Raw genomic sequence first — 27071 nt, forward strand, 5'->3', positions numbered from 1 at the left:
AGGACTTTAACTGAAAAAGATGAACAACACGACAGTGGCTAACAATATAGAATGCCCTCTGAATTCTCTAATCACACAATACATCATTCCTGTGCTCTATTTCTTTGTCTTCGTGGGTGGGATTCTGCTCAATGCGATATCTGCGTGGATCTTTTTTTACGTTTCCAACAGTAAGAGCTTCATCGTCTATCTCAAGAACATCGTGGCAGCTGACTTTCTGATGAGTCTAACTTTCCCATTCAAAATTCTGAGTGATTCCAAACTAGGGCCCTGGCAGCTGAGCATCTTTGTGTGCAAAGGATCTGCGGTGATCTTTTATGTCAACATGTATGTGGGAATCATATTTTTTGGGCTCATCGGATTTGACAGGTACTACAAAATCGTAAAGCCCCTACTGGCTTCTTTTGTTCACACTGTTAGTTACAGTAAGATCCTCTCTCTCTTCATCTGGATCCTGATGCTACTCCTGGCTATCCCCAACATCATTCTGACTGACCAAAATGCTAAGGAGGACGACAACATTAAGTGCATCAAACTCAAAAATGAAATGGGGCTCAAGTGGCATACAGCCTCCAACTACATTTTTGTGTCCATCTTCTGGATCGTGTTCCTTTTGCTGATCATCTGTTACACGGCCATCACGAGGAAAATCTACAAATCTTACCTTAGGTCCAGAAGGAAATCCATCTCGGTCAAGAAAAAATCCAGTCGCAATATATTCTGCATCATGTTTGTGTTTTGCGTGTGTTTTGTCCCCTATCACATTGCCCGAATCCCCTACACCAGAAGTCAAACTGAAAGACATTATGACTGCCAATCCAAAGAAATCCTGCTCTATGTAAAAGAATTCACTCTGTTCTTATCTGCGGCCAATGTATGTCTGGATCCCATTATTTATTTCTTTCTCTGTCAACCATTTAGAGAAATACTGCGGAAGAAGTTTCATTTCAGGTTAAAGGTGCCAAATACCCCAGAAGCCTCCAAAACCAAGAGAAGCAATGAAATAATGGACAATGCAATTCTGGACAGCACAGACACACTCTGATTCCCCACTGGAACAGTATAGAGAGAATCACTTTATTTGCACTGCACTGCCTGTGCAGCCAAGATGAGTACATGAGATGAACTATGCTAGAAAACAGTCTCCAGGAATTACTGTGCAACAAACATACTTATAACAATGGGGGGAAAAAACCCAACTCCATATGCAGAACTTTTTGCATTATGGCAGCATCAAAGAAAAACTTAGTCAATAGTCTGCTCATAAAACTGAAAGATTCCTCCCATTAATAAAAAAAAAAACCATGCACGTGTGATTTATAAATATTCCAGCAAACTAGAAGGCTTCTTCCTTCATTCAGCCAACCAACAGAAGTTTAGTTTCAGAAACTGGACAAAGCACTGGGGATGTAAAAACAAAAACAATTCCTGTCTTCAGGGAGATTGTATTGTACTAGGGAGAAAGGGGCAAACAGATAAAAATATTCATTATGACTAACTTGATCAGTTAATGTTCTTTAAAACTAGAAGCAGCAATGGAATAATGATTTTAAATTGCTCACGTACTCTTTGTGTTACCCTCAAATGAAGAACTTGCGGAGGAGGGAAAGTTGGAGGCTTATAATGGCCTTTATTCAAGAAAATACTCAAATAAAGAGACCCTGGACACAGACCCATTCAAAACCAATCAAATAATATTTTAAAAGAAAAAAAAAAGATAAAAGTACAAATATTAGAGAAAAGACAATAAACCTAAAAGAAAAAAGAAAAAGAAAGTGTGATACAGATCTCATCCTAATGAACTTTACTAGATGGACTTTCAAAGTCATAACAAGTCAGCTGACCAAAGTTCACAAGAAGTTTGTCTGTGATGTTTGGTTTTTATTAGCAAGATCTCTCCCCCATTTGGGGTAAAGCCCATACTGCCTTTCACAAACAGATGTCCCAGCAGCAAAAGGGCAGATTTCACTGGGTTTGGTTTTTAAACCCTGGCTTCTCTCGATCATTGCTAACTTTTCAAGTAAGAATTAAATAAGCACGCTTAATTCAATGAACTGCCCTAATATTGCTCGTGATATAGCAGGGCAGAGGTAATTCAGAGCTAGACTGAAGCAGTTCCTTGTATTCTAAAAGAATGTAAACTCTTTGAGACATAATGGGTCCAGCACCTAGAACAGCTCCATGTAGACAGTGGGTGCTTAGTAGCTATTTACTGTTTGCTTACTGAATTGTAGAGGTTATGAGCTGTGCACATTCATTCATTGTACAGAACTTAACACAGTGTCTATCTCAAAATAGGTACGTGACAATTAATAAATATTTATTCAATGTTTACCTGGTACAAGGTATTTACTACTTAAAGAATTCACAGACTCTGCCAACAAGTAAAATGTTCTTATTACTCCGAGATGTAGCAATTGTACAAAAATAGATCAAAGCAGCAAAATCTAATATATATTCACAAGGTAATAGGGGCTAGTATTACTTCCCAGTCCTGCTATGATTTATACCTAATGACTTCATTTCAATGGCAGTACTGTTATGAAAGGACTCAAAGCAGTAGAGAGATTCATATGAATAAGTTAACAAGAGTTAGACTTTTTGGGTGGTTGTTGTTGACTTGTTTTAGTGATATATGACTCTTCTTGACCTCATTTGGGCTTTTGAGTGGTTTGCCATTTCCTTCTCCAAATCTTCTGAAAGATAAGACAAACTTAAGTGTACTTGTGACTTGGTTCAGAGTCTCACAACTAGTGTGTGAAGTCATATAAATATTCAAGTCCTCCTGACTTTTGGGCTAGTTTTCTACCCACTATCATTCTAAATGAAATAATGTGTGTAATGCATATGTGAGTGCTAATCAGAGCTCAGAGAGAAGGAAGCTACCACATTCTCTACTAATACTAAAAATTAAAACAGAAGCTGCTGCTACAAAGCCCCCTTTGGGCTCAATTACTAATAATAGGGGGTGGTCTTAGGTCTTTGAAGAAAACTGATTCTAAGAAGTGAGAAAGGTACAAATGATGGTAACAAGGTGAGGTTTGAGAGCCTATAAACAATCTGGAAGCCAAGCTGGTCCCTGAGGCAAATAGGGAGGAACACTGATAAGATTGTAAGTGGACCTTTTGATTTTGATTAGGCCTTTTGTTACCTTAAAGTATTACTGAATTCCAATTCTTTGTAATTAAAGCCATCATAACTTCCAGTTACTGTATCTAATCAAAAAGTTATAATGTCAATTCCTGGCGTTCCATTGTCCCCTCACTAACTCTCAGATTCTTTTTTAAGGTCAGTCTGCTTGTCACAATGGCTAACTTTCTTAGGGTGCTAATTTTTATCAGGGTTAGCCCACCAGTTATTGACATAATACTCCACTAAACTCCTCCGTTAGGAATTTAACCCACCTTATGGTATGGGGAGTTCATTAGGAACTAAATGGCATCTTCCTCTGATTAACTGTGAATTCTGCTAGGGAACTTTTCCTTGTAATTGCTAAAACTTTTTTCATTGCTAAAAACTTCACATGAATTTAGCCTGCTTTTAGCAACACAATCAAATCTTTGTCCATTTATTTAGAGATGGTCTAAGCCTACAAATTCTTTTGAGACATCCTATGACACCATCCCTTAGCCCCAATATATTTTTGGGTTCAAAGACTCCCTTCTCCCCAACACTTGGTGGTTAAATCCTATCACAAAGACATGGGACTAATATGAAAGAAACAATGGAAACTGTAAAAAGAAGAATACAATAAAAGAAAGAAAAATCTTTACAAAATAATTGTTAATTATTTCCCAAAATCTCATAGGTAACTTTAAAAGTCCTAAATCGGGTTATTGAAAGCCATACTGACTCAATGACAGGGTTGGAAGAGACATCATCATCCAGTCTGCAGGTATTCAGCACATACTTCTACTACTTAAACATCAAGTACCTGTTACCTTGGCAGAGGGGAGGTTGTGGAATTGAGATGCAATGAACCATCCCCTTTTGCTGATTTGGAACCATCTTGTTATAAAGTTGTCACGAATCCCTTCCTGAATTGGCCCACCAATGTGTTGTTACTTTGACGTACTTTTAATAAACTTCCTTTTAATTTTCTTTCTTTTACGTTTTGCTTTATCAAGGCCAAGATACAAAAAAGAATTTTCCTCTTCACAGGGTCTGGTAGCTTAAATAACTGTTGGGATTGAGAGGTAACCTAAGTGGACATCAATAGCTCTGGAGTGAGAGGATCTGGTTCAAATCTCTCCCTAATCTTTAATTGCCATTATGGCCCTAGTCAAGATAACTGATCATCTCGGGACACAAATGCCTCATTTCAAAATGGAAGAGCTCTAAATTGATGATCCTATGAATGGTGGGTTTAGAAATAAATGCAGACATCATAGATAGGATAATGCTCTGATGACAGATGGAAGCAAAGCTTAGTATATATCTACACAATGACAAAGAAATGTATAAAACATTTAGAAATGTCATGTCTATTTGATCTAAGATCAATTAAATGGTAAGAGCATGTTCTTCTCTGATAGGTAGTTTAGAAAGATAACTGTTGTAATCCACTGAGGGAATTAAAAGAATAGAGAGGAAAAAAGGGAGAAAAAAGTCATCGATATTCATCAATAAATCAGAAAAAAAAAAAAAAAAAGAAAAAAGACATTATATGCAATGTTGGTTCCAAAGGTTGGTTCTTTGAGATGATAGAGAGAATAATACAAAGGGAATCAAAAGATATCAATCTAAAAATGGTTTAAAAAAAAAAAAAAAAGGTAAGAGACACAGAAGGACCTAGGTTAATTCCTAATCCTAATTACATATGGAATATTATATTCAGTTCTGCACACACAAGAATCATAGATTGGATTGCATAGATGCACTAAGCTTAAGGACACTTCCTACTCTAAGACACTGACTCTGTGATTACATCAGCAGAAAAATACATCTGAAAGCTACAGTTGTTATTAATTCTCTAGCAAAATTAAAAAGAAGGCATTTTTGGCTTCCAACTGGATCTAACAAGAAGGAACTGGTTAGGGGCAAAGTAGAAAGGAAATCCTGAATTTCCAATAATAGAGAATAGAAGAAAAATCACTTTGGAGGCTGTCCCATTAACTTGTAAAGAAAGTTTTCACTATCTCCATGCTTCTTCTACTTGGCCCTGAAACTATCAAACATTTAAATAAAAATACCCATATAATAGTGACATCTTTGTAAATAATTTGCTTGTATATGTCATAGATTACTATCTATTAAGAATAAAAGACTTGTTTTTCCTTACAAAATTTTGCCCAATACTCAAAAAGGCAAAATTCGTGAACAATAACACTGGCTGACCAAGGAATGTACTTGTTCTTCTCCTGCCCCCAAAGAGCCACTTTTCTATTCTGTTCTAAAGAGAGAAATATAATGTTCAAGGAATCAGCTACTTAGAGTTATTCATGCTTGAGAGAAAAATACTAAATACGTGTCAATTCTCATCAGTAACTTATTTCATTCTACAAAAACCAATAAAGTGACTTATTACCAAAGATTCATTTTTTCAAGTGACTCAACCAAAATCTAATTTTATCATTAAAGGTTGCTAGCAAACCCTGGAAAACAAAGGGTTTATTGGGAGGGGGGAAGGGGAATAAAATCATGTGCCCATTTAACTGTTCTTGTGTCAACAATTCAAGGGCTATTGGTTTCTTCTCCATTGTCCATACTATTGGAGATGATGCAATAATTCTCAAACTCTGGTCTGGCTCTATAACCTGCTCTCGTAGGACTTATTCTAATATGGGAATGATATATATATACTCTTTTACTCCTTGCTAAAAGTCATCTTCTTGTCTCAAATCAGTATGAAGAGTTACATGATGCTTCCTCATGAGAATGTGACCTATCAGAGACAGTGAGGGGCCCTCCTCACATCTCGTAGCAAATGCTTCCCACATTAATGTATTCCCACATCTAATAAATGCTTATGAACTAAGTGACTGATATCCTGTGTGATCTTGGACAAATAATTTGCCTTCATGAGCCTCAAAGATATAGATACAATGATGTATGAGATTAAGGTGCACAAAACACTGTATATACGATATCTCATTTGATCCTCACAGCAATCATGTTGATAAAATTATTACAGATTAGAAAAGTGAGGCTGAAAGAGATTAAATAACTTGCCCAGAATAAGTTACTTCATATAATCAATGAGTGTGTAAAGTAGAATTTGAACTTGGGTCTTCTTGATTCCAAGCTCAGAGCTCTCATCTATTATGTCTCCCATCTTAGCTGAATCTATGAAGGCTCAGGGATTTTCCTAGATCACAAAGCTCACAAAAAAAATCTAGGGCAGCTCAATAAAGAAGATAATGAATTTTGGAATCAGGGGCACAGACTTCAACCTCAGCTGCTGCAATTTATCGGGACTGTGGAAGTGGGTGTCTTCCATCTGCAAAATGAGAATAATAACATCTGTGTGTATTCAATCATAGAGCTGTCATGAACAAGAACTCTCTGACTGATGATAGAAGCCTGGGTGATTAGGCCCATGGTACCACTGCTATTTTTAAGTGATTGGAGCTTCTGGCAAAGAACTGTTTTATCTATTTGATGGCTCTTATAAGACATAACCTATTAACCTTGTTTCACTCATTAGGCAGCATTAAAATCATACAGCTTCTTATGGGGAAACCATCCCAAAGAGACACTGGACAGTCATCCCACTTCCAGTAGTATAAAGTGTCACCAAGTCCAAACAACTCATAGCATGTACAAGTGACCAAAGGATCACAAACACAAAAATTATTTTTCTGAGCCTTTGTATCCTCTACTTGCTAAAGTATAAATGAATGAATGAGCAGAAAAAGAAATAAATGGACGAGTAACTAATAAATGCATACATATATTTGTATACACCCATACCCACATATCGATATACATAAATACATATACTAATGTGTCTTTTTTTTTTAACCTTGGTAAAAAGAATTCGGGTCCTTAGCTTTTTAAAGATCAACTTACTCAGAAGTATTCCCCTCAAAATTTCCTTTGCCCCTCTAATTATTAAGGTTTTCCCATTATTCCTCAGATCTATCAAATACGTGTCCTTCCTTCCTCTGTCACTGCTATCACCTCAACTGGATCCTTTGATGGAGCTCAGAAAGATCTGTCAACATTTCTCCAGTCTTCAGGCACCAACCTCAGCAGATAAGTTCAATAAATATTGGATCTGAAGGCTGCAATATTCAGTTTCTTTCATTTGTTCCTCAGCATTGTTCTATATCTTCGCCATCTTCCCTTTCCTTCCTGTTTCAGAAAATAGAAGTGTTCCTCCGTGCTTCGCTGAAGATAACCCATTAACTGCTGTTTTTAAATTTTATTTCTTCTTTTTTGTTTTTCTGAATTTGGCTGATGTGAACATTTCTGTATAAGAGAACAGTAAAAGAGCTTGCGTGTGAAACATTGACACTAATAGGCTCAGTTTGGTTTTCTAATTTGTGAGTTCAACAAATTTAACTTGTGTCCCTAATCTCTTCCAGAGCTTTGTTCCATCACTCATTCATAAACTGTCTGCTCCACCCCCGATGGGCAGCTTCTCTCTGAAGCCCTTTGGACTGTTGTATGAGTCACTCCCTCTCTCTCGCTCTCTCTATCAACAGGTACAACCTTCCCACTAGTGTGCCTACTTTCCTCATGTTTCTCCTTCACTTCATGCCTTCACCTTAAGGCTCCATCCCGCCTTGATTTCCATACTTTGTTCCCACTGTATAATTTCACTGAGCTTCACCCCAACATATTCCTCCTCTACATAACTCTCCCATCCTTATCCTCTTCTGGCTCCTCTCTCTTTGCAAACACCTGTTTCCTCTGACTCCCTCTTCCTTTCTTTATTCAACTAAGTGTAGTTTTTCCCCCTCACCCACTTAGTTTTAAGTTTCACCTCTCCCACTCTCGAGGTTTTGTTCTCAGGATCAGTCTCTGGACTCATTAGTGAGAATGAGTCAGGAAGGGGGGAAGGCTGAGACAGGAAGACACTGATCTGTAGCAAGAAGTAAGAGTAGATAAACACTTCTGCCGAAGATGATTGGGAAAGGTAATCAGATCACTGGCACTCCTTGTATCTTGATAACAGTTAACTCAACTGTTCAATGAGGAGAAAGCAGCACTTCATAGACCTATTTAACAGTCAAAATGCAACAAAGCTTTGCAAACTTTAAAGCATTATATAAAGCATCCTTTGGCCAATCTAGTTCTGGCCTGTTCAATCTGAAACTACTTCTGGACTTGACTTTCTATCTATCTTTGCACAAGACATTTAGCTGTCTATCTGGGAGGAAATTATTCTTTTCCCCCTGTAACTCCTACCCAAGGGCCAGCCCCCTTATGTGTCTTCATTGATGGCAGCCTCATGGCTTCTGAAACCAGTTCTGATCATACTTCATACCCAACTGTCTTCAATCAGCAGCCCGGTGGCTGCACATATGGTCTATATCAGAAGTTTTCAAACTATGGCCCGCGGGCCAGATGCGACCGCCGAGGACATTTATGCGGCCCACCAGGTTATGGCAAATGGGCTGAGGGGCGGAGACAGAGGGTGAGTTTTTGTTTTTACTATAGCCCGGCCCTCCCACAGTCTGAGGGACAGTGAACTAGCCCCTTATTTAAAAAGTTTGAGGACCACTGCTCTATATTTTCCCTCCCACCCCCAGCTACTTTCCACTTTTTAAATCATAATGAATCCGACTCAAATCACTGCCCCCCTGAAAAAGAGTATCAATATTCCTCCAAAGTTCTACTCATCATCCCTGTAAATTTTCAAAACAAAATGGTGGCCCCCTGTGGCCACCACACTTCCCTACTTTAGGATATATATCCTCAGCACCTAGCACATGAAGGCTTATTAAAAAAAAAAAAAAATTTTTTTTTTTTTAACAAAAATTCATTAATCTCAGACCATGAGATTCTGACACAAAAGACAAAACCAAACCAAACCTACTTTGGACCCTTCTTTTATGCTCATTTGATATCTACTACCAACTCCCAAGGAGAATATTGCTGCTATTCTAGATCTTCTTCCAATTTAAAATTAAAATTGTCTAATCATCAGCCTCTACAACTTGTGTCTTTTGAGTGTTTAAAACCCTTTAAAAAAAAAAAAAAAAGCATCAGTTTTCTTGTCAAATTCCAATATCCAGGTTTTCTGAATCTTTCCTTTCTTTGATATTTAACATTTTCAATGGATCTGTGAACCTTCTATTGTTTTCAGTCACATTTCATTGTCATTTTTCTTGACAAAGCATGGCTTTTCATTTCCTTTTCTTGCTCATTTTTACAGAGGAGGAAACTGAGGCAAACAGGCTTAAATGACTTTAACCAGGATCACAAAGTTAAGTAAATGTGTCTGAGGCTGGTTTTGAACGGAAAGACTGCCTGATTCCATTTTCAATGCTTTGTTCAGTGAGGCACCTAGCTGCTCATTTGTGGCCTTATGTGGCCACTATGGTTTGTTACAACTCCCATAATCCTGTCTTCTCATATATTCTCCAAGAGAGATTAGCCAATAGTATAAAACAATTTTTTAAACTAAGGAAATGGTTAATCATTTACATTTGTTCTCCCTGGATTTCCCTTTACTTCCAAAAGGAACATCTTGCATCCTTGAGAGGATTTAGTTTGACTGAGCATATAATTTTCTTCTTGATTGTTTTAAACTAAACAAAAACAAACTACATTATCAGAACAATTAATCTTCTCACTTACTGAAATTCTGTTAATGAGATATCATAAAACTGTGCCCAACTTACCAACTTTCCTGATATGACCAAAATGGGTGACTGTACAGAAAGGAACTGTCAGTTTTTCATATCAGGAGTCCACAGTTTACACAAAATCAACCTTTTAAGAGTTTCATTTAAGAAATATTCAGATGATAAAGCATTCAAGGTTGCTGAAATTATTCCTACCATCTAAGAGAAGAAAAGAAAATGGCTACCCACAGTGCTACAGATATCAGTGGGGCTTTTAAAAGTTAAAAGTGGGGCCCAAGATGAGTGATGTTGAAATACATTTACACATTTTCCTCCTCAAACAAATCATTTCATCCAAAAGACTTATTTGAAACAATGAAGAGGTCATTTCTCCAAGAATCCTTTCCTAAATTGTCAATTGAACAATAGAGCTTCAATACTGAAACTTATTCTGAAAATACCATTTTAAAAATAAAGTGAAGTGAAAAGAAATCTACCATAGTCATATAAACATTATGTGACTAAATAGGGGGAAAAATCTCATGTAGGGGAAAAAGAAGGAGGAAAAAAAAACCTTTTAGGGTTTTAGTGATTTTCCTTATGAATTGTAACTTTTGTTCCAGTATAGCACATAATTAGACAGAAATCAGTTACATGTTAATTCTAAGATTTATTAATTAATTTATGCAGCTTTGCAATGAACATTGCTTTATCCTTGGTAGACTGCCAATAAATGTTTGTGGATTGATTAACCTACATATTTAGATGCAGAAAAAACAAAATGTTAGGCAAAGGCAGATAATGGAACAGACCTATTAAGAATAAATTTCATGGAATATTTTCTTTTCTTCCAGAACCCAAAAGGTTTAATCTATTTTAAATATTAATATTAAGGTATCATTATCAACTTTATTAATAGGAAAATAGAGACAGAGCATTTAAGAGAAATTGGGCACACAGTAATATCTTGAAGCTATCTTCGGACTCTATTCCTATACTATTTATGTTCCTCCCTCTCCCCAGGAATTGTCCATGAAAACATGAAACACTTCCTACAAATAGGAGTCATGTTCAAAATTTATTCTGCTTCCATAAGATGATAGTTATTTTTACTGTATATCATTCTCTTGTGTAACTTAATCCCATCTCCCAAATTATAAATCAAGAAATAGGACATAAGAGGAGGGGAGAGGAGGCTGCCATGACCAACCAGGTGGGGACAATAATAGTTCAGAACTGTGCTGAGAGAGAAACAATGTACTACCTAGATCCATAGGCAATAGAAATGCAAGGGGTCTTCTCCAATCCCTTCCTCTTAGATGGGAGGAAAATAAGATCCAAAGAAGGACAGCAACTTTCCCAGAATCACTTAAGGTGTAAATAACAGCTGAGCTCACAGAACCATAGCTTTAGAGCTGGCAGGGACCTTACTCAAACTTCATTCTACAGGAACTCAGGCCAAGAAATGTCAAATGATTTGTTCAGTATCAAAGAGTAGGAGAGTTGGGCATTGAACCCATCAAGTCTTGTCTTTTCCACGCCAAGCTAGAGGCAATCTGAACCAAGACTCTTCCGAGTTCTATCAAAATAACATCATGCTGTGTCCATGTTGGATAGTTTTGATAGCATTCAAGTTCTACAGCTACCTACTTGTATCCAACTACTATATCTATCCATCCATCATCTCTATTTATCTAGCTTTCTTTCTTAACTATTATTCTATCCATCTATTTCTACCTATCCATTTTTTATCCAACTATCATCCACCTTTATATCCATCTAACTATACATCTATCTATCCATCCATCTATATACCTAGCTCTCTTTCTTAACTACCTATCAACCTGTCAATCTACCCACCTATTTACCCACCTCTCCATCTATCCACCTATCCATCTTTCTTTCTCTCTCCTCTATCTATCCATCTATCTCTACCCTCTCTATGTAGCTATGTGTATTGAAGTCTGTTTCTGTATCTGCCTGTCTGTCCGTCTCTCTCTGTCTATAGGCAGCTAGGTGATGCAGTAGAGTGCAGGACTTAAGTTAGAAGGAATCATCTTCCTGAGTTCAAATCTGGCCTTAGACACTTACTAGCTATGTGACTTTAAGCAAGTGACCACATCAACTCCCTACAGATGATTCCCAGCCATATCTATACCTGTATTCTCTGGAGCCATATCACCAACTGCCTACTAGATAGGTTCGATGTCACACAAATATTTCAAATTCAATATGTACACAACAGAACTCTTTTCTTTCTTCCCCCACCCTTCCCCACCTAAAATGCATCTCTCTAACTTCCCTGGTTTTTTTATTTTAATCATTTATTTAATTAATTTTTATAAAAATTTTATGCATAGGTAATTTTCCAGCATTGACAATTGCAAAACCTTTTGTTCCAACTTTTCCCCTCCTTCCTCCCACCCCTTCCTCCAGATGGCAGGTTGACCAATACATGTTAAATATGTTAAAGTATATAACTTCCCTGTTTTTATAGAATCCTTTAGCATCTTTTTTGAGTCAAATTTAAAACACTCATCATCACGGATTCCTCAATTTCTCCCAACCTATGGCTGTATACAAGCAGTTATAAAGTAATGTTTAATCTACCACCACGCAATCCCTCATGACCATTTCCTCTTCACTCACAAAGATCCAAGTCCTTCTCATTTCCTGTCTTGACTATAACAAGAGCTTTCTGATGGATTTCCTGGGCTCAAGTCTCTCCTTTCTCTACATGGTGGTTCAAGTGATAATCCTAAAATGCAGATCCTAAAACGTCACTCCCAAGCTCAAGAAGCTCCTGGTGCTTCGTACTAATAGCTAACTTTTGCCTCTGGTATAGATGTGGTATAGCCATTGTCAGGAATGATGTGAACTTGAGTCCATCCTGCTCCCATGGACAACCTTATCACATATACACATGGAGGCCAAATCCCATGGATGGTTTATCCAAGACTTGCCCAACTCAATCAGTAAGGATCCTACAGATACATTCTTGTCCTACAAATACCCTTTATAGCTAAAGCACCTTCATTACCCTGTATTACCAAACTCTTATTTCCTGGTATCACATCATGCAGTTGCAGATGCAGACATAATGCACATATGAGTCTATTCTCTATGACCCTTCCTAATTCTTAAGGCCCATCTTTACTTCCCTTCTTCCCCTTCCCTCTGACCAATAAATAGCGCCCCCTCCAATAACAGCCTATTCTAAATCAATCTGATTACCTTGTGTACTTTTTTATTTTATTTTTTTTTTTGTGGCTATGATACACATTTTGTGAGTTTTTCACATTTCGATCCACTCTCCAAGAACCAAATATTTAATCAGTATCAGCTACAAACTCCTCTCCTTTGAATTTAAATACTCCACTGTCTCTACACATTACACATTAATCCCCTATGGCAGAGCTTAATTGAGATTCTTGTTGTTTCTCTCATACAAACTCAGGAAGATGAGTTTTCCCAACTCCAGATCTGGTACTCTATCCACAACACCACTAGCTTTCTTCAAAACTTCCTACATAAGAATTTTCTGAATTTTCCTATTTCTTCTTTCTCCACCTCCTTCTCTTCCTCCAGACTAGCCAACACCATAGATTTGTTTGGATCTGTATTTTGGATCTACTGATTACATGCAAATCTGTAGCTTATCCGATAGAACTTAGGCTTCTTGAAAGCAGGGACTGTTTCATTTTTGTCTGTCTATCTCAAATGGGGTCAGGCATATGAAGGAGTTTATATAAATGTTATATACTGTTGTGGTTTTCTAGAGGGCTTCATCATGCAGCTTCTGGGAGGCAAATTCAATAGAGACCCAGCTTTGTCCCTTTCTTAGGCACCAAGTAATTATGCAAAATCCAGTAGGTGTTCATCAATAAGATGGAAAACAGACCGTCTGTGACCACTCAAAAAAGTTTGTTGGCTTTTTTTTTGTTTGTTTGTTTGTCCTGAGGTTTACTAAGGGGGAAGGAGGAGGAGATATAGCTTCAATTTCTCTTTGACTCATAGAAAATAATCATTTTGATAATCTGCACCCTAAAAAATAACTAACACCAGCTACATGGCTTAAGAAAATAGCATGACCACGTGTACTCCATTTTTGCCACAGAGATCACTGAAATATCAGCTAAGATGTGATAAGCAATTTCCTGCTATGTTCAGAAAGCATTGAGGGATCTGTCCACAAAAACTCTAACAACAAACCTTGAGAGGGGGAAACAAGAGAGAGATTTAGGAAAGTAGTAAAGGGATTTTTTTTCAAAACTTCGTAAAAGTGAGACAGCCACCAGCAACAGAAAATGAGATGTCTTTCCACTAAATCTACACAATTATAGTTACAGAGTAAACTACCCCACACTACTGAGAAATGTAAGCCTCAACATTTTGGGGGTAGGAGATGTCTCTATTCCAAAAGGTAAGTTTTGAGTCTATATTATCAAGAACTGATTAGGCTTATCTCAGGTCGACAGGAAGGAAGAAGAGAAGGAAGAAATCTAATAATTTAAAGATTTCTCAGCATTTTATATAGTATCACAAATGAACTTCCCATCAGTGTTGTCAGACAGGTACAGGGAATGTTATTCTACTCATTTTTACAGCTGAGAAGACCTAGATTAAGTATTTTGCCCCCCAAGTCATATAGCTGGTTTCAGAAATGGAAATCATAAGCCAGGTTATGATGTGATCCCCTGTCAGAAATCATTTATTTCCCTCCCAACCTCTTTATTTAACAGACAACAAAAAAGAGAACTTTTGTTTTTGTTAAATGGATTCTCCAAGTCCACACAGATTTTCCAGGGAAGAATTAGAATTTGAATATGTCTCCTGACTACTAGACTCTGCTGCCTCCCTTGGGCTGTCACATTAAAATGTAAAGCTATAGCAAGTCAAAAGAGAAGAGAGCTTCTTTCAGGAGATTTTAAGAGTAATCAGGATTAATCAGGTTCATTGGCAACCTCAACAGTTACCCACTAAAAATTCACAGTGTCTAGAACCAGGCAGACCCCTGGCTCTGACCCCAATAGGTATATGATCCTAAGCTATGCGACCCTAAGAAATCATTGCTTCTAAGGTTTTCCCAGCTTTCTCCCAGCTCCAAATGTGATCCTTTCATCAAATACAGCAACACACATACCTAAATCTCAAGAGCAAAACAAAGAACAAAAAACGTCTCTTACTCATTTTTTCCTACACACAAAGTCATCACTGAAGTCATTCTCACTCTCTCTAGCCCCACAGCCTGTTTTCTTCTGAGTTTTTTTCATTATCCATCTGGTTTACTCCCACCTTAGCCTCCCTGTTTAGTCTGGATCCAAGATACTTCAAATACAAATTCGAAAGCATATCCTCCAACACCCCTATGTCACCATAGTCTCCCTCACATTCTTTCCCCATGTTTCTTTTTGCTTTATCCCCATCAAATTCACTCCAGCTGCTTATCTTTCACCAAATATTTTGGGACATCTTTTAATTAATTAATTAATTGATTGATTTTGCTGAGACAATTGGGGTTAAGTGACTTGCCCCCAGGGTCACACAGCTAGGAAATGTTAAGTATCTGAGACCATATTTGAACTCGTGTCCTCCTGAATTCAGGGCTGGTGCTCTATCCACTGCGCCACCTAGCTGCCCCCATCTTTTTTTTTTTTTTAAATCAATGAACTAATATCCTAATATCACTAAGACAATTCTCTCACTGTTAGTCTATTTACCCTCTCAACTGATGGTAGTGATAAGATGGAAAAAACAACCAGTTGATAACAGGAAAAAAAGAAGAGCTATAGAGGACTTAGCTAATCACCATCCTAAAGTTTCAAAGTAATCTGCCATTAAGGAAAATGGGCTAACTTTATTATATTGATTTTTTTTTCATTTTGAGCAGAAATGTGGTTTCAGTGGTACCGGCTCCTAATGAGGAAAACTACTCCCACTGATGCAGATTAGCATTTGCTCTCCAATTCAGAGTTCTACGGCAAGAAGACATTAGGGAACTGACCTCATATTACCATTATGTTATATTCCACATCAAAGACAAGGAACTGGACTACACATCGAGACCCCATCTAGTCCAATTGCCTCATTAGGTCATTAAGGACTTATCCAAGATCACACAGATAATAACAGAGGGCAAGGCTGGCACTATTATCCCCAGTTTATATAACTGGAAAGTGAGACTGGGAGAGGTTAATGTCACCCAGTAAATATCTGAGGAAAAATCTGAACTCAGATCTTCAGGACCTCAAGTCCAACACTTTATTGCTTCATCTAGTGGTCATGATTTACAAAATATCTACTATGTGCAATGCCGATCCCACAGGATGTAAAGATAAAAAGAAACATCCATCTTACTTTTCTATTACACTAGAACTATGTGTGGAAGAACATAGATCAGTGAATTTTATTACATATGGAAATATATGTTTATTTATTAGGGTCACATATAATATATATATATATATTATATGTGACCCTAATAAATACATATTTTATTACATGTGGAAATATGTATTGCCACAATGCCTTACAAATAGTAGCTGTTTTCTGACTGAGTGTAAGAAACCTCTTAGCCCTTTTCTTTACCCAAACCAAGTAGTATATTTAATCCTCAACTTTAATCTTCATCCTATTAGTAAATCACAAGGTGTTTAACAATTTTCCCAGTGGCAGACAAATTTTTTTGGACACTGTAAGCTCAAACATCTGAGCCAAACCTCCTAATGAAGGAGGTTTAACTGTTTAATTAACAGTTAGTTAACATTAATGTCCACACAACCATAAGGTACAACTTTAGTGAATCTGGATGGGCAACTATATCTATTCAGAGAAAGGAATAACTTTACACTTTGTATCATTAACATGATAATTCCTTTTAAGTTCTAAATGTTGATCTGATGCATCATGGCAGCCAAAAACACCTTGTGGGTGCTTACCAAAAGCTTAAGGCTATTAAGAAAAGCATGAACTTTCTTCTCTGAAAGAGCCACCAGATCTGAGTTTCTACACAAAACACACTCCACTGTGTGACTTTCTTACAGTTCGGCTATTTGCATACCACCGGTTTCATCTACGTCAGATTTAAGACTTTAAAAAAACCACACAGATAGGAAAGGAAAAGATTAGCACTTGTCGCAGACCAACAATGGGGTGGTTACTGGCTGGGGCCAGCAGATCATCTCTCTATGTTCCTTGAAGTTAAGCCAGAAAAACAGACCAGAAACAATCACTTCAGGTATGTGCTGTAAAATATTTTTAATATGCTCTTTCTATAGTAAAGAAATGTGTGTTTTTCCTATATCCAAAGCCTGGAAGGGTAGAAATACCCAGCATATTCTAGGTTTTAGTTGGAAACATCCACATTATTGTACTAAGCTCTTCCACAAAGACTTGGGGCAGCACGTTAAGGAAGGAGCTTGATTTGAAATTAGAACCTGGTTTCAAATACCTACCATCTTTCCAGTTCATGACTTGAGGAAGTCAATTAAAAATGACCTTTAAAGTCTCTTAGGACTCAGCCGTAAGACAATTCTTCTCTCCTTCATGACTATTTCTCTCTTAAATACAAAGCTTTTTCCATACTTTAAGGACAAGCAAGCTAACTATAAGGGTCAAAGCATTCAACCCTTTGATTTTTTTAAATTCTCTACCCTGAAGCCAGAGAAAATCTAAAGTTCTTGGCCTTCACATCTGGGTGAAGTGCTCCAAAAATGGCTCCTCTCCACAAACACTGCTATGACTCATTTCAATAAAATTCTTCAGTGAGTTTTGTGTCCCTGGGGGCTTTTTAATAATGGACAGTGACTAGGAAAGCTTCTACAAAAAAGGTAACAATGAGTGAGCTGAAAGAAAACTAGAATTCCTTTTCGGTGTTCCTCACATTCTCATTTGACTTAGTGCCTCAAATGCCCATAATGCTACTAAAATGTGTTGATTATGATAATTCAGAACAGCAAGGAATTTTTTTTAAATAGTAATTTTCCCCATTATATGTCAAGAAAATTTCGAGCATTCATTTTTTTTTATCAGATTTTGAATCCCAAATTTTTCTCCTTCCTTTCCTCCCCTCCTCCAAAAATGGTAGGCAATTTGATACAGTCTATACATGTGCTATCATGTAAAATAAATTTCCCCATTAGTCAGAGTTGGGAAAAAAGCAACACATCAAAAAGAAAAATATGAGAAAGAATACAATGAAAAAAAATGCTTCAACCAGCATTCAAAGACCGAAAATGTCTTGAGAATTAAAACGATTATTTAATGTTCAGTCTCATTTATGTATTAAATAAGCTGTGTCTTCACCACACACTCTAAATAAGTTGCTATTCCATGCTTGGTATAAAAAAAGTACATGAAAATATTAATTCAATTTCAACTCAGAGATACTCTTAAGGATTATTTAATCCAATTCCTTGCATTTTATAAATAAGTAAATTGAGGCCTAGAAGAAAAGTAACTTGCTTCTAGGTCACTCTGTAAATGGCAGACAAGATGTGTCCACTGACTAATCTCCTTTCCTCCCCTGCTTTTTTTAAGCATTATGTGTCAAGGTTCTAGTATAGATTATGGCTAGAATGAGCCTGGGGGTTCAGAAAGCCCAGCCCCCTCATTTTTACAGATGAGGTTCAGAGTTAAACGATTTATCCATGATGATACAGGTATCAAGTGGCCAGGCCAACTCCAGCCCCATTCCTCAACGACAATGAATGTATATGAAGTAACTACCATCAAATTGGGGGGCCAGAAAATAAGGGAAATAAAAATATGAGAAATACAAGAAGCTTATATGCTATTGTCTGTGGTAATATGTAAGTTGCACTCTTGAGAAACCCTGGGCTCAAACATCTCACTAGCTGTGAAATATTGAGTTGGGTATTTGGGGGGGACAGAAAAAAAAGAAATAAGTATATATCGTGCTTACTATTTGGTAAGCATTTTTATCATTATTGTCTCATCTGATCATTACAATAATCCTGGGAGATAGGTACAATTATTATCCCCATTTTACAGATGAGGAAACAAGAGGCAGATACAAGTAAATGACTTGCTTAGGGTCACATAGCTAGTAAGCATCTAAGGTCACATTTCAACCGATTCTAGGCTTGGTACTCTTATCTAGCTGCCTCAAACTCTCTGTTTAACAGAAATTGTTTCCTTATCTGTAAAACTGAGAATAGGTCAATGAGAATCACTGGTATAGATCAATGAGGAATAATACATTTAAAGCATTTTGCAAATTTCAAATGTCTTTTTATTATTTATACCCAGAGAGGGGGGTAAGAGGGAGCAGAAGAGCAGACCACGAATACACATAAGCAAATAAAATTACACAAAGAAATTTCGACAGTGAGGGCTCAGTCAAATAGGAAATGGAAAGACAGGCCCCCTGGGAAGCAGCCCTTGATTCCTGTTAGTGAAAGGAAGGGAGGATTCTAATTCTCTAATCATGTGCTAAATGATATGGTCCAGATGCCCAAGGCCATTAGGTGTCCATACCTGAGCACATCAGTGAGGGCTAACGTAGTCAATGAAGACTTCTGGGAAAGGTTTGGCTTGAAGCTGATCTTTAGGGTTTCAATAAATGGAAACAAAAGCGCAGAAGGATATGTGGTCACATGGCATGTCCCTCAGGCGGTGAGAAGGTCAAAATTATCCCAAAGGGAGGATGCACAATGGGGAAATAAAATGAAATGAAAATAGAAACCAGAGCACTTCATAATCTCACAGGACTTTAAACCTTGCAAAGAGCTTTCCTCCTCATAATATGCTGAGGAAGGTAGAATAAGAATTCGATTTTATATAAAAAGGGAGCAGTAGCTTCTCAAAGAAGGAAAAGGACTTACTTGTCTGTCATCACACAGGGGAGAGAGCCTCACATCTCAACTGTTCACAGAACAGTTTGGGAGCGTGGGATGTTCAGTCTTATGATTTTATCAGTGCAAGGAGTTCCCCAGGGAGAAAATTCCTCCTCCCAATGTCAAATTGGCAAATTCTCTGCCAGCTTAATAGAGTAGCGGAAAGAAGGCTGTCCTTAGAATAAGCAAGAACTGGTTTCAAGCCCCACTTCTGATCTGTACTGGTTGTTTCAAATACATGGAACCAAAAGGCATATTTAACAGGCTGGGGTTTCCATTGTGAGTTCTACCAAAGGCAAAGGCCCAACAGTCTCAGGCCTACTTTAAGAGTCAATGTGGAAACAGATTAAAAAATAAGAAGCGAGGAAACACATCATGGGAAACCCATCATGTCTGAGAGAGGGGTGTAAGATTGAGAAGGTTGAAAATAAGTTGGATTCAGCATATCCAGATCTATTTCATTTAATGGAAATTTTAAATTTACATGAAATTTTATGTGGTCATCATATGCACAAAAACATAAAATTTCATCAAATCCTATCTGTCTATTTCATATAGAGTAATATGTTTTTCTCTGGGTCTTTATTAATAGTAGCGAGAATTTCCCCAGCCTAGCCTCATTATTCTCTACCAACACAATATTTTCTGAAGTCCTCTTGACCTACTAATAATAAATTAGATATTTCAGTTTTTATAAGATGAGAAGATAATTGATTTAGAATTCAGAGGGACCTCTCAACTCTTTCTCTTTTCACCATTATGAACTTTTCACTGTTAAATAAATTCAATATTCCATTTCTTCCTTTTAAGCATTCACACAAAGCCATTCTGTAAGTCTCCACCCCCCTGCCCTAAATTTTAATCTCCCTTTTCTCTCCCCACCTCCCACAAGATTAAGGGCCACCTTCTTGCTGAAACCCTCCTAGATTTTTGAACCCCTACTCTACTCAAGTTATTGGAATTCTGTCCCTCCTGAAATTTTTTTGGATTATTTTATCTTTATTCTCCTTAATAGCACTTAAGGCCTTCTAGAACACTGACTATCTAGTGTACTGTAAGGACTCAATAAATTTCAATTAAATTTAATTCACTTAGGCATATGTAATTTTCTATATCAATTCATCCCTGAAAGCAATTATTAAATGACTATCTACCTATCTTTCTCTATCTGTATCTATATAACTAGATCAATATCAATATCAATATCAATATATCAGCCAGTCTCTGCTAAGCATCGGGTAAACAAGAGAAAGAGGCCCCTCCCCTGAAGGTGTCTACTTTCCAATGTGCCAAAAGTCACTTAACCACTCTAAACCTGTTTCCTCAACTATAAAATGAGGCTTTTAAGGACTCTCTGAACTCTAAATCAATTATGTTCTCTTCCAATAAAAATTGAAATATCTAAATTATTCAGTATTGAAAGAAACTGAAATAATTCTGAGTTTAGCAGAGGTAGGTCCTCATAATCACAAAATCCAATTTCATAACTTTAGAAATCATAGTGCATCCTCCTCCCCCTATTTTGCAGATGAGGAAATATTTCAGCTTCCGTTTCTTCAAAGTAGAAGCAATTCTGTGATGATAGAAGCCCACAATAAATAATTCAAGGTTCACATGCCAGGAGCTAATAGGTGTTGGCAGAATATTTCTCTGTGCAAAGAGAATTTTAACATGTGAAAATTGCTAGTTTTTTATTCAGTATCAAGCATCATGTGACCAGCACTCAAATTGGATGAACTCTGCTTAATGATCATTTGTCCCAGTATTGCCACATATTACCCTGTGGGATTGTGGACATGTGAAGATGACTTCCCTAGGCCTCCATAAATAAGGAGACCGGGCTAGATAACGTTCCCTTCCAGGTCTAAATCCGCTGTGCTATGAGCTCTTCCTTCCACTTTTAACCTACTAAAGGTCTCAGAAATGCAAAAACCCCAAAGCTTTACAAAATGTATTTTTCAGCCACAAACCAAATCATTTGAGACTCATTTCCTCTACGTTTCGGAGAACTTCAGTGTCTTTTTCGCCTCTTCAAACATACTTCCCTAGTTAGCAATGCTCACACAAATGTGAAGGAGTGTGTTTACAACTGTGTGTACAGGTAGGAGAAAAACCAAAGTGATGGGATAGACAAGCACGATGTCATGATCTTGGACAACATTCAAAACCATTGTTGGTTTCCCAGTCCCTCTACCATGTGCTCTAGTCAAATCATATGGGAGGGGATTCAAGGGATTCTCTTTTGCTGCCAGTCTTGTATTCCAAAACCCCATCTCACCAGCTTTTCTAACTTGTGATTTTCTTAAATCTACTTGCAGAGCTTCTCTCCTGAGACCTTCTGGGAATCTCTAAATCGTTGCCTTTTTACAAACAAAATGCATTCCAACAGCTCTTCCATTTGCATGATCTACAAAGACTTGGAGCCATTCACATATTTCTTCTACTTGATCTTCCTCGTTGGAATTATTGGGAGCTGTTTTGCAGTCTGGGCATTCACTCAGAAAGATGCAAACCCCAAGTGTGTGAGCATATACTTAATTAACTTGCTCACGGCAGATTTCTTGCTCACTCTAGCACTGCCAGTGAAAATTATTGTCGACTTAGGGGTGGCCCCGTGGAAGTTAAAGATTTTCCACTGCCAAGTGACCGCCTGCTTAATCTACATCAACATGTACTTATCGATTATATTTTTAGCCTTTGTCAGCATGGATCGCTGTCTCCAGTTGACACACAGCTGCAAAATTTACAGGATACAGGAGCCCGGCTTTGCCAAAATGATCTCCACAGTGGTTTGGCTGATGGTTCTCCTGATAATGGTACCCAACATGGCAATTCCCATCGATAACATTGAAGAGAAGCCAATAGTAGGCTGCATGGAATTCAAAAAAGATTTTGGGAAGAACTGGCACATATTTACTAATTTCATATGTGTGGCAATATTCCTGAACTTCTCAGCAATCATTTTAATATCCAACTGCCTTGTCATCCGACAGCTGTACCGAAAAAAAGACAGTGAGAACTACGCAAATGCGAAACGGGCTCTGGTCCATATATTGCTGGTAACTGGAAGCTACATTATCTGTTTTGTTCCTTACCACATCGTTAGGATCCCCTACACTCTCAGTCAAAGCAATGTCATAACGGACTGCCCAACCAAGATCTCCCTCTTTAAAGCTAAGGAGGCGACGTTACTGTTAGCAGTATCCAACCTCTGTTTTGACCCTATTTTATATTATAAACTCTCTAAAGCATTCCGGTTAAAAGTAACTGAGACATTTGCGTCGCAAAGGGAGACGAGTGTGCACCAAGAAAACCCAAGCCGTGAGAGCAAGCTATAAGGGAACCACGTTTAAGAGTTCTCACAAATACCGACTGAAAAATCAGTTTAGGAAGGAATAAAAGGCATTTGACTGTCAAAACCATTTGAATGGTGTTAATTTTGGCCATGGGTCAGTAGAAATATCAAATCAAACAAATGAGATTCTCTTGGACTTCAGACGCTGCCTGTAATAAAAGAAAACCAGCTTATGATTGCTCATACACCTTAACCAAAATATTTATACAAAAACCCAGCAAGTTGTGTGGAATAACAGATGCAAAACAAAGCAATACCCGGCATCTAAATGAGGTTTATAAAACAGTCTCAGTGAATCAGCTGGAAACTGACAGTATACAGAAGAGTTTTAAAGGCTCCTGGAATCACAATCTTGTTTAAAGTGACCAGAATAGTCTCGGTAAAACTGTCTAGAGTCAACAGACCCATAACAGACCCTAAGTAACCGATCCAAATAGTTCCAGTATTATCTACAAACCATCAGTGGTGGGTTTCTCAACCCATTATTCCAAAAACAGCAGTTTTAGAACTTCCTTGACTGGGGGGCAATTTTCAAAATTTCATGTACATTTCTACATAAATCTTAAAGAAAACAATTTTGAAACAAATAATAGTATTTGATTTTTAACAGTCTTATTTGATTATATTCTACCTGAATGCTGCAAATAAAATTTATCCAATTTTAATAACATATAACTTTGTTATTTGCTATCAGTGAAAAATGGTACAATGCTCTGCCATTAGAGCACCTGGATTAAAATCCTGTGTCAGACATGAACTTTCTGTGAGATCTTAGGGGATTTATTTAATCTGTCTGAGCTTCATTTCCTCATTTGTAAAATAAAGCGACTAGATTTGATAGCCTTAAAGGGTCCTAGAGCTAGATTTATGATCTTATAAGCCAAAGAACTCATACAATGCTATCAAATATAACATCACCACAAAACTTAACACTGTAGGGAAATCTTAAAATCACAAATACTACAAGAAAAAGATACTCAATTTTGTGACCCAGGTTCCTAAAAACAGGACCAGGAGTGGTTGTATTTGTCCAGTAATAGAAAAGTCTAATTCCACAGAATATGGTACAATGACAAAATCCCACCATTGGGAAGTAGTTTTTTCAGGTATGCATATGTGGCAAACCATATGGTATTCCTAAACAGTATATTGAGAAGTGGGAAGATACTGGCATTTAAAATAAAAGAACAGGAGGGCGGAGCCAAGATGGCGGAGAAGAAACACACGACTCAGTGAACGTCCTCACTCCCTCACAACCAATTAGATAAATTAAGTCTCAAAATTAGCTCAGGACTGATAGATACCACAAGGACTGGAAGCACGACTTACCAGCTGAAGAGAATCTGGAGTTTCAACAGGAAAGGTCAGTTCTCAGGGGAGGAATAAGAAAGACCAGCACAGACGGTGGGGTAGGGGCACACTGCGCCCATTGCGCTGGGAGGGGCTCTGGGATCAGAGAAGCCACTGAGGTAAAGGAATCTGGCACAGGCTGTTAGCTCTTCTCTGCTAATTATTTAGCAGTTCAGAAGAGAAAGCCAAAATATTTTAAAACTCAGATTAGATTTCCACCCCCCCCCACCCTGGGGGTGACTTGGCAGACTCGGCACCAGGGGGTGTGGCCTCAGCTACCTCCTGAGAATAGTTAAGAGACTGACAAGTGGGTGGATACGGCCCAAGGCAACACACACTGCCTAGCTTAGCTGGAGGGAGTGGAACTCAGCTCCAGGAAGTCCCAGAGAAGCGGAACCTTTGAACTAGGGACCGCGGTTTCTGGCAGACACTTCCAGTTTGAGCGCAGGGGCTTCTCACGTCACCTGCTGCAGACATCCACTCCCCACCCGGACACATAGGCTGGGCTTCCTGCAGTCTTCACTACTCTACGCCCTCAAAGCACAGCAGTGCTAATCACCTCTGAGGCACTTCCAGGGAGGGGGTGGGGAACTCTCTCCCAGAGCTCTCTCTTAGCGCGGGCGCGGGGGCCGCTGCATCCATCCGGTCTGGGAGGAAGCTGGTAAAGAAGTAAATAATTTCCTACCCCAGGGACAGACCCCAAAACATTTTTTAAGTATGAGCAAAAAAGCTAGAAAAACTATAGATTCCTTCTATACAGAGAAAGAGCGGGTATCCAACCCCGAGGAAGTTAACAGCAAAGATTCAGAAGATAACAACCTAAAGGGGAACGATTCCTGCCCCCCATCACATAACTCTCTCCTAGAAGAAGCTCTTAAGAAATTGAGGGAGATCGAAGAAAAATGGGGCAAGGAAAGGGAAGTTATGATAGAGAATAACAACGTCCTGAAATTGGAGTTGGAAAAAATAAAGAATTCACAGGAGATGCAGGGAAACAAAATTAGTGAATTAGAAAAGGTTAAAAAAACACAGGAAAGTAGGATTTCTGAATTGGAAAAGATAAAAAAGTCTCAAGAAAATAGAATTTCTGAATTGGAAAAAGAAAATAATTCTCAAAAAAAAAATTAGGGAAATGGAAAAAAATTCAATAGAGCAAAACAATTCATTTAAAAACGAAATTGGGCATTTACAAAAAGAACTAAAAACTGTGAAAGAAGAAAATAACTCCTTAAAAGTCGGGATGGAACAAATAGAAATGAATGATTCACAGAGAACCCAAGAATCAGTCAAACAAAACAAAAAAAATGAGAAGCTGGAGAACAACGTCAAATACTTACTGGGAAAATCTATAGACCTGGAAAATAGATCTAGGAGAGATAATCTGCGGATTATTGGACTTCCAGAAAACTATGACCAAAAAAAGAGCCTAGATTCTATTTTACAGGAAATTATCAAAGAGAACTGTCCAGAGATAATAGAAACAGAAGGGAAAGTAGATGTGGAAAGAATTCATCGAACTCCTTCTGAAATAGACCCTAAAAAAAGAACACCACGGAATATTGTGGCTAAGCTGCAGAATTACCACACAAAGGAGAAAATCCTGCAAGCAGCTAGAAAAAAACAATTTAAATACCAAGGTGCCACAATAAGGGTCACCCAAGATCTGGCTGCCTCCACATTAAAAGATAGAAGGGCCTGGAACCTGATATTCCGTAAGGCAAAAGATCAAGGACTGCAACCAAGAATGAACTACCCAGCTAAGTTTAGCATCTTTTTCCACGGAAGAAGATGGTCATTCAATGAAACAGAGGAATTCTATATGTTTCTAAGAAAAAAACCAGACTTAAACAAAAAATTTGATCTACATCCACAAGACTGAAGAGAAACAGAAAAAGGTACACAGAACCCTTGAGAACTGTAACTCTGTTGTGGGTATATAAAAAATACTCAAGGATAATTTGATTTTACTGATATAAAAGAAAAAAAGGGGGGTATAGTAAAGGGAAGGAGGTCGGTTCAGAAAAAGGGGAAGAAGTGATAAAAAGAGGGAAACTACATCCCAGGAAGAGACATAGAAAATACACCATATCTGAGGGAACTTAGTGAGGGGGAGAATCATTGTGTGAATCTTACTCTCATCAGAAGAGGCTCAAAGAGTAAATAATTAACATATTTGTTTTTCAGAGAATTTTCTCTCACCTCATTAAAAGGGGGGAGAGGAAAAGGGAAAAGGAAAAGGGGAATAAGTGAAGGGACTTGGAGGGAGGGGGGAGGGATCCTAAAAAAAAAAAAAAAAAAAAAAAAGAGGGAGGGTTGTGCGTCACAAGGGGGGTCTGTAAATTAAATATCGGGGAGGGGGATCAGGGGGGTCAAGGGAAAAAAGCATAATCTGGGGATAATACGATGGCAGGAAATACAGAATTAGTAATTTTAACTGTAAATGTAAATGGGATGAACGATCCCATCAAACGGAGACGGATAGTAGATTGGATCAAAAAGCAGAACCCTACAATATGTTGCCTACAGGAAACACACTTAAAGCAGGGAGATACATACAGAGTAAAGGTAAAAGGTTGGAACAGAGCCTATTATGCTTCAGGTAAAGCCAAAAAAGCAGGGGTAGCTATCCTTATCTCAGATCAAGCAAAAGCAGAAGTAGATCTCGTTAAAAAAGATAAGGAAGGAAACTATATCCTGCTGAAAGGTAGCATAAATAATGAAGCCATATCAATACTAAACATATATGCACCAAGTGGTATAGCATCTAACTTT

The 27071-nt window shown here is 37.8% G+C and overlaps 3 protein-coding genes across 12 annotated transcripts in view; 2 read left to right on the top strand and 1 right to left on the bottom strand.

Moving 5' to 3' along the window:
- P2RY14 (purinergic receptor P2Y14) overlaps nucleotides 1–4101 on the top strand; it is a 42217-nt gene extending 38116 nt beyond the window's left edge. For all 6 annotated transcript variants that reach the window (XM_074298328.1, XM_074298326.1, XM_074298325.1 and 3 more), the window contains one exon: nucleotides 3–4101. In XM_074298328.1, coding sequence (XP_074154429.1) covers nucleotides 20–1045 — 1026 coding nt within the window. In that variant the 5' untranslated portion in view covers nucleotides 3–19 and the 3' untranslated portion in view covers nucleotides 1046–4101. The remainder of the gene's footprint in view (nucleotides 1–2) is intronic.
- MED12L (mediator complex subunit 12L) overlaps nucleotides 1–27071 on the bottom strand; it is a 560363-nt gene that overhangs the window by 215544 nt on the left and 317748 nt on the right. The window lies entirely within an intron of this gene.
- On the top strand, nucleotides 16860–23703 carry GPR171 (G protein-coupled receptor 171). Its single transcript, XM_074298333.1, has 2 exons — nucleotides 16860–16974; nucleotides 21913–23703. Exon 2 carries the CDS (start codon nucleotides 21970–21972, stop codon nucleotides 22930–22932), a length of 963 nt encoding a protein of 320 aa, XP_074154434.1. The 5' UTR covers nucleotides 16860–16974; nucleotides 21913–21969; the 3' UTR covers nucleotides 22933–23703.

This window comes from Sminthopsis crassicaudata, chromosome 3 (assembly GCF_048593235.1).
Source record: "Sminthopsis crassicaudata isolate SCR6 chromosome 3, ASM4859323v1, whole genome shotgun sequence".
NCBI classification, from domain to species: domain Eukaryota; kingdom Metazoa; phylum Chordata; class Mammalia; order Dasyuromorphia; family Dasyuridae; genus Sminthopsis; species Sminthopsis crassicaudata.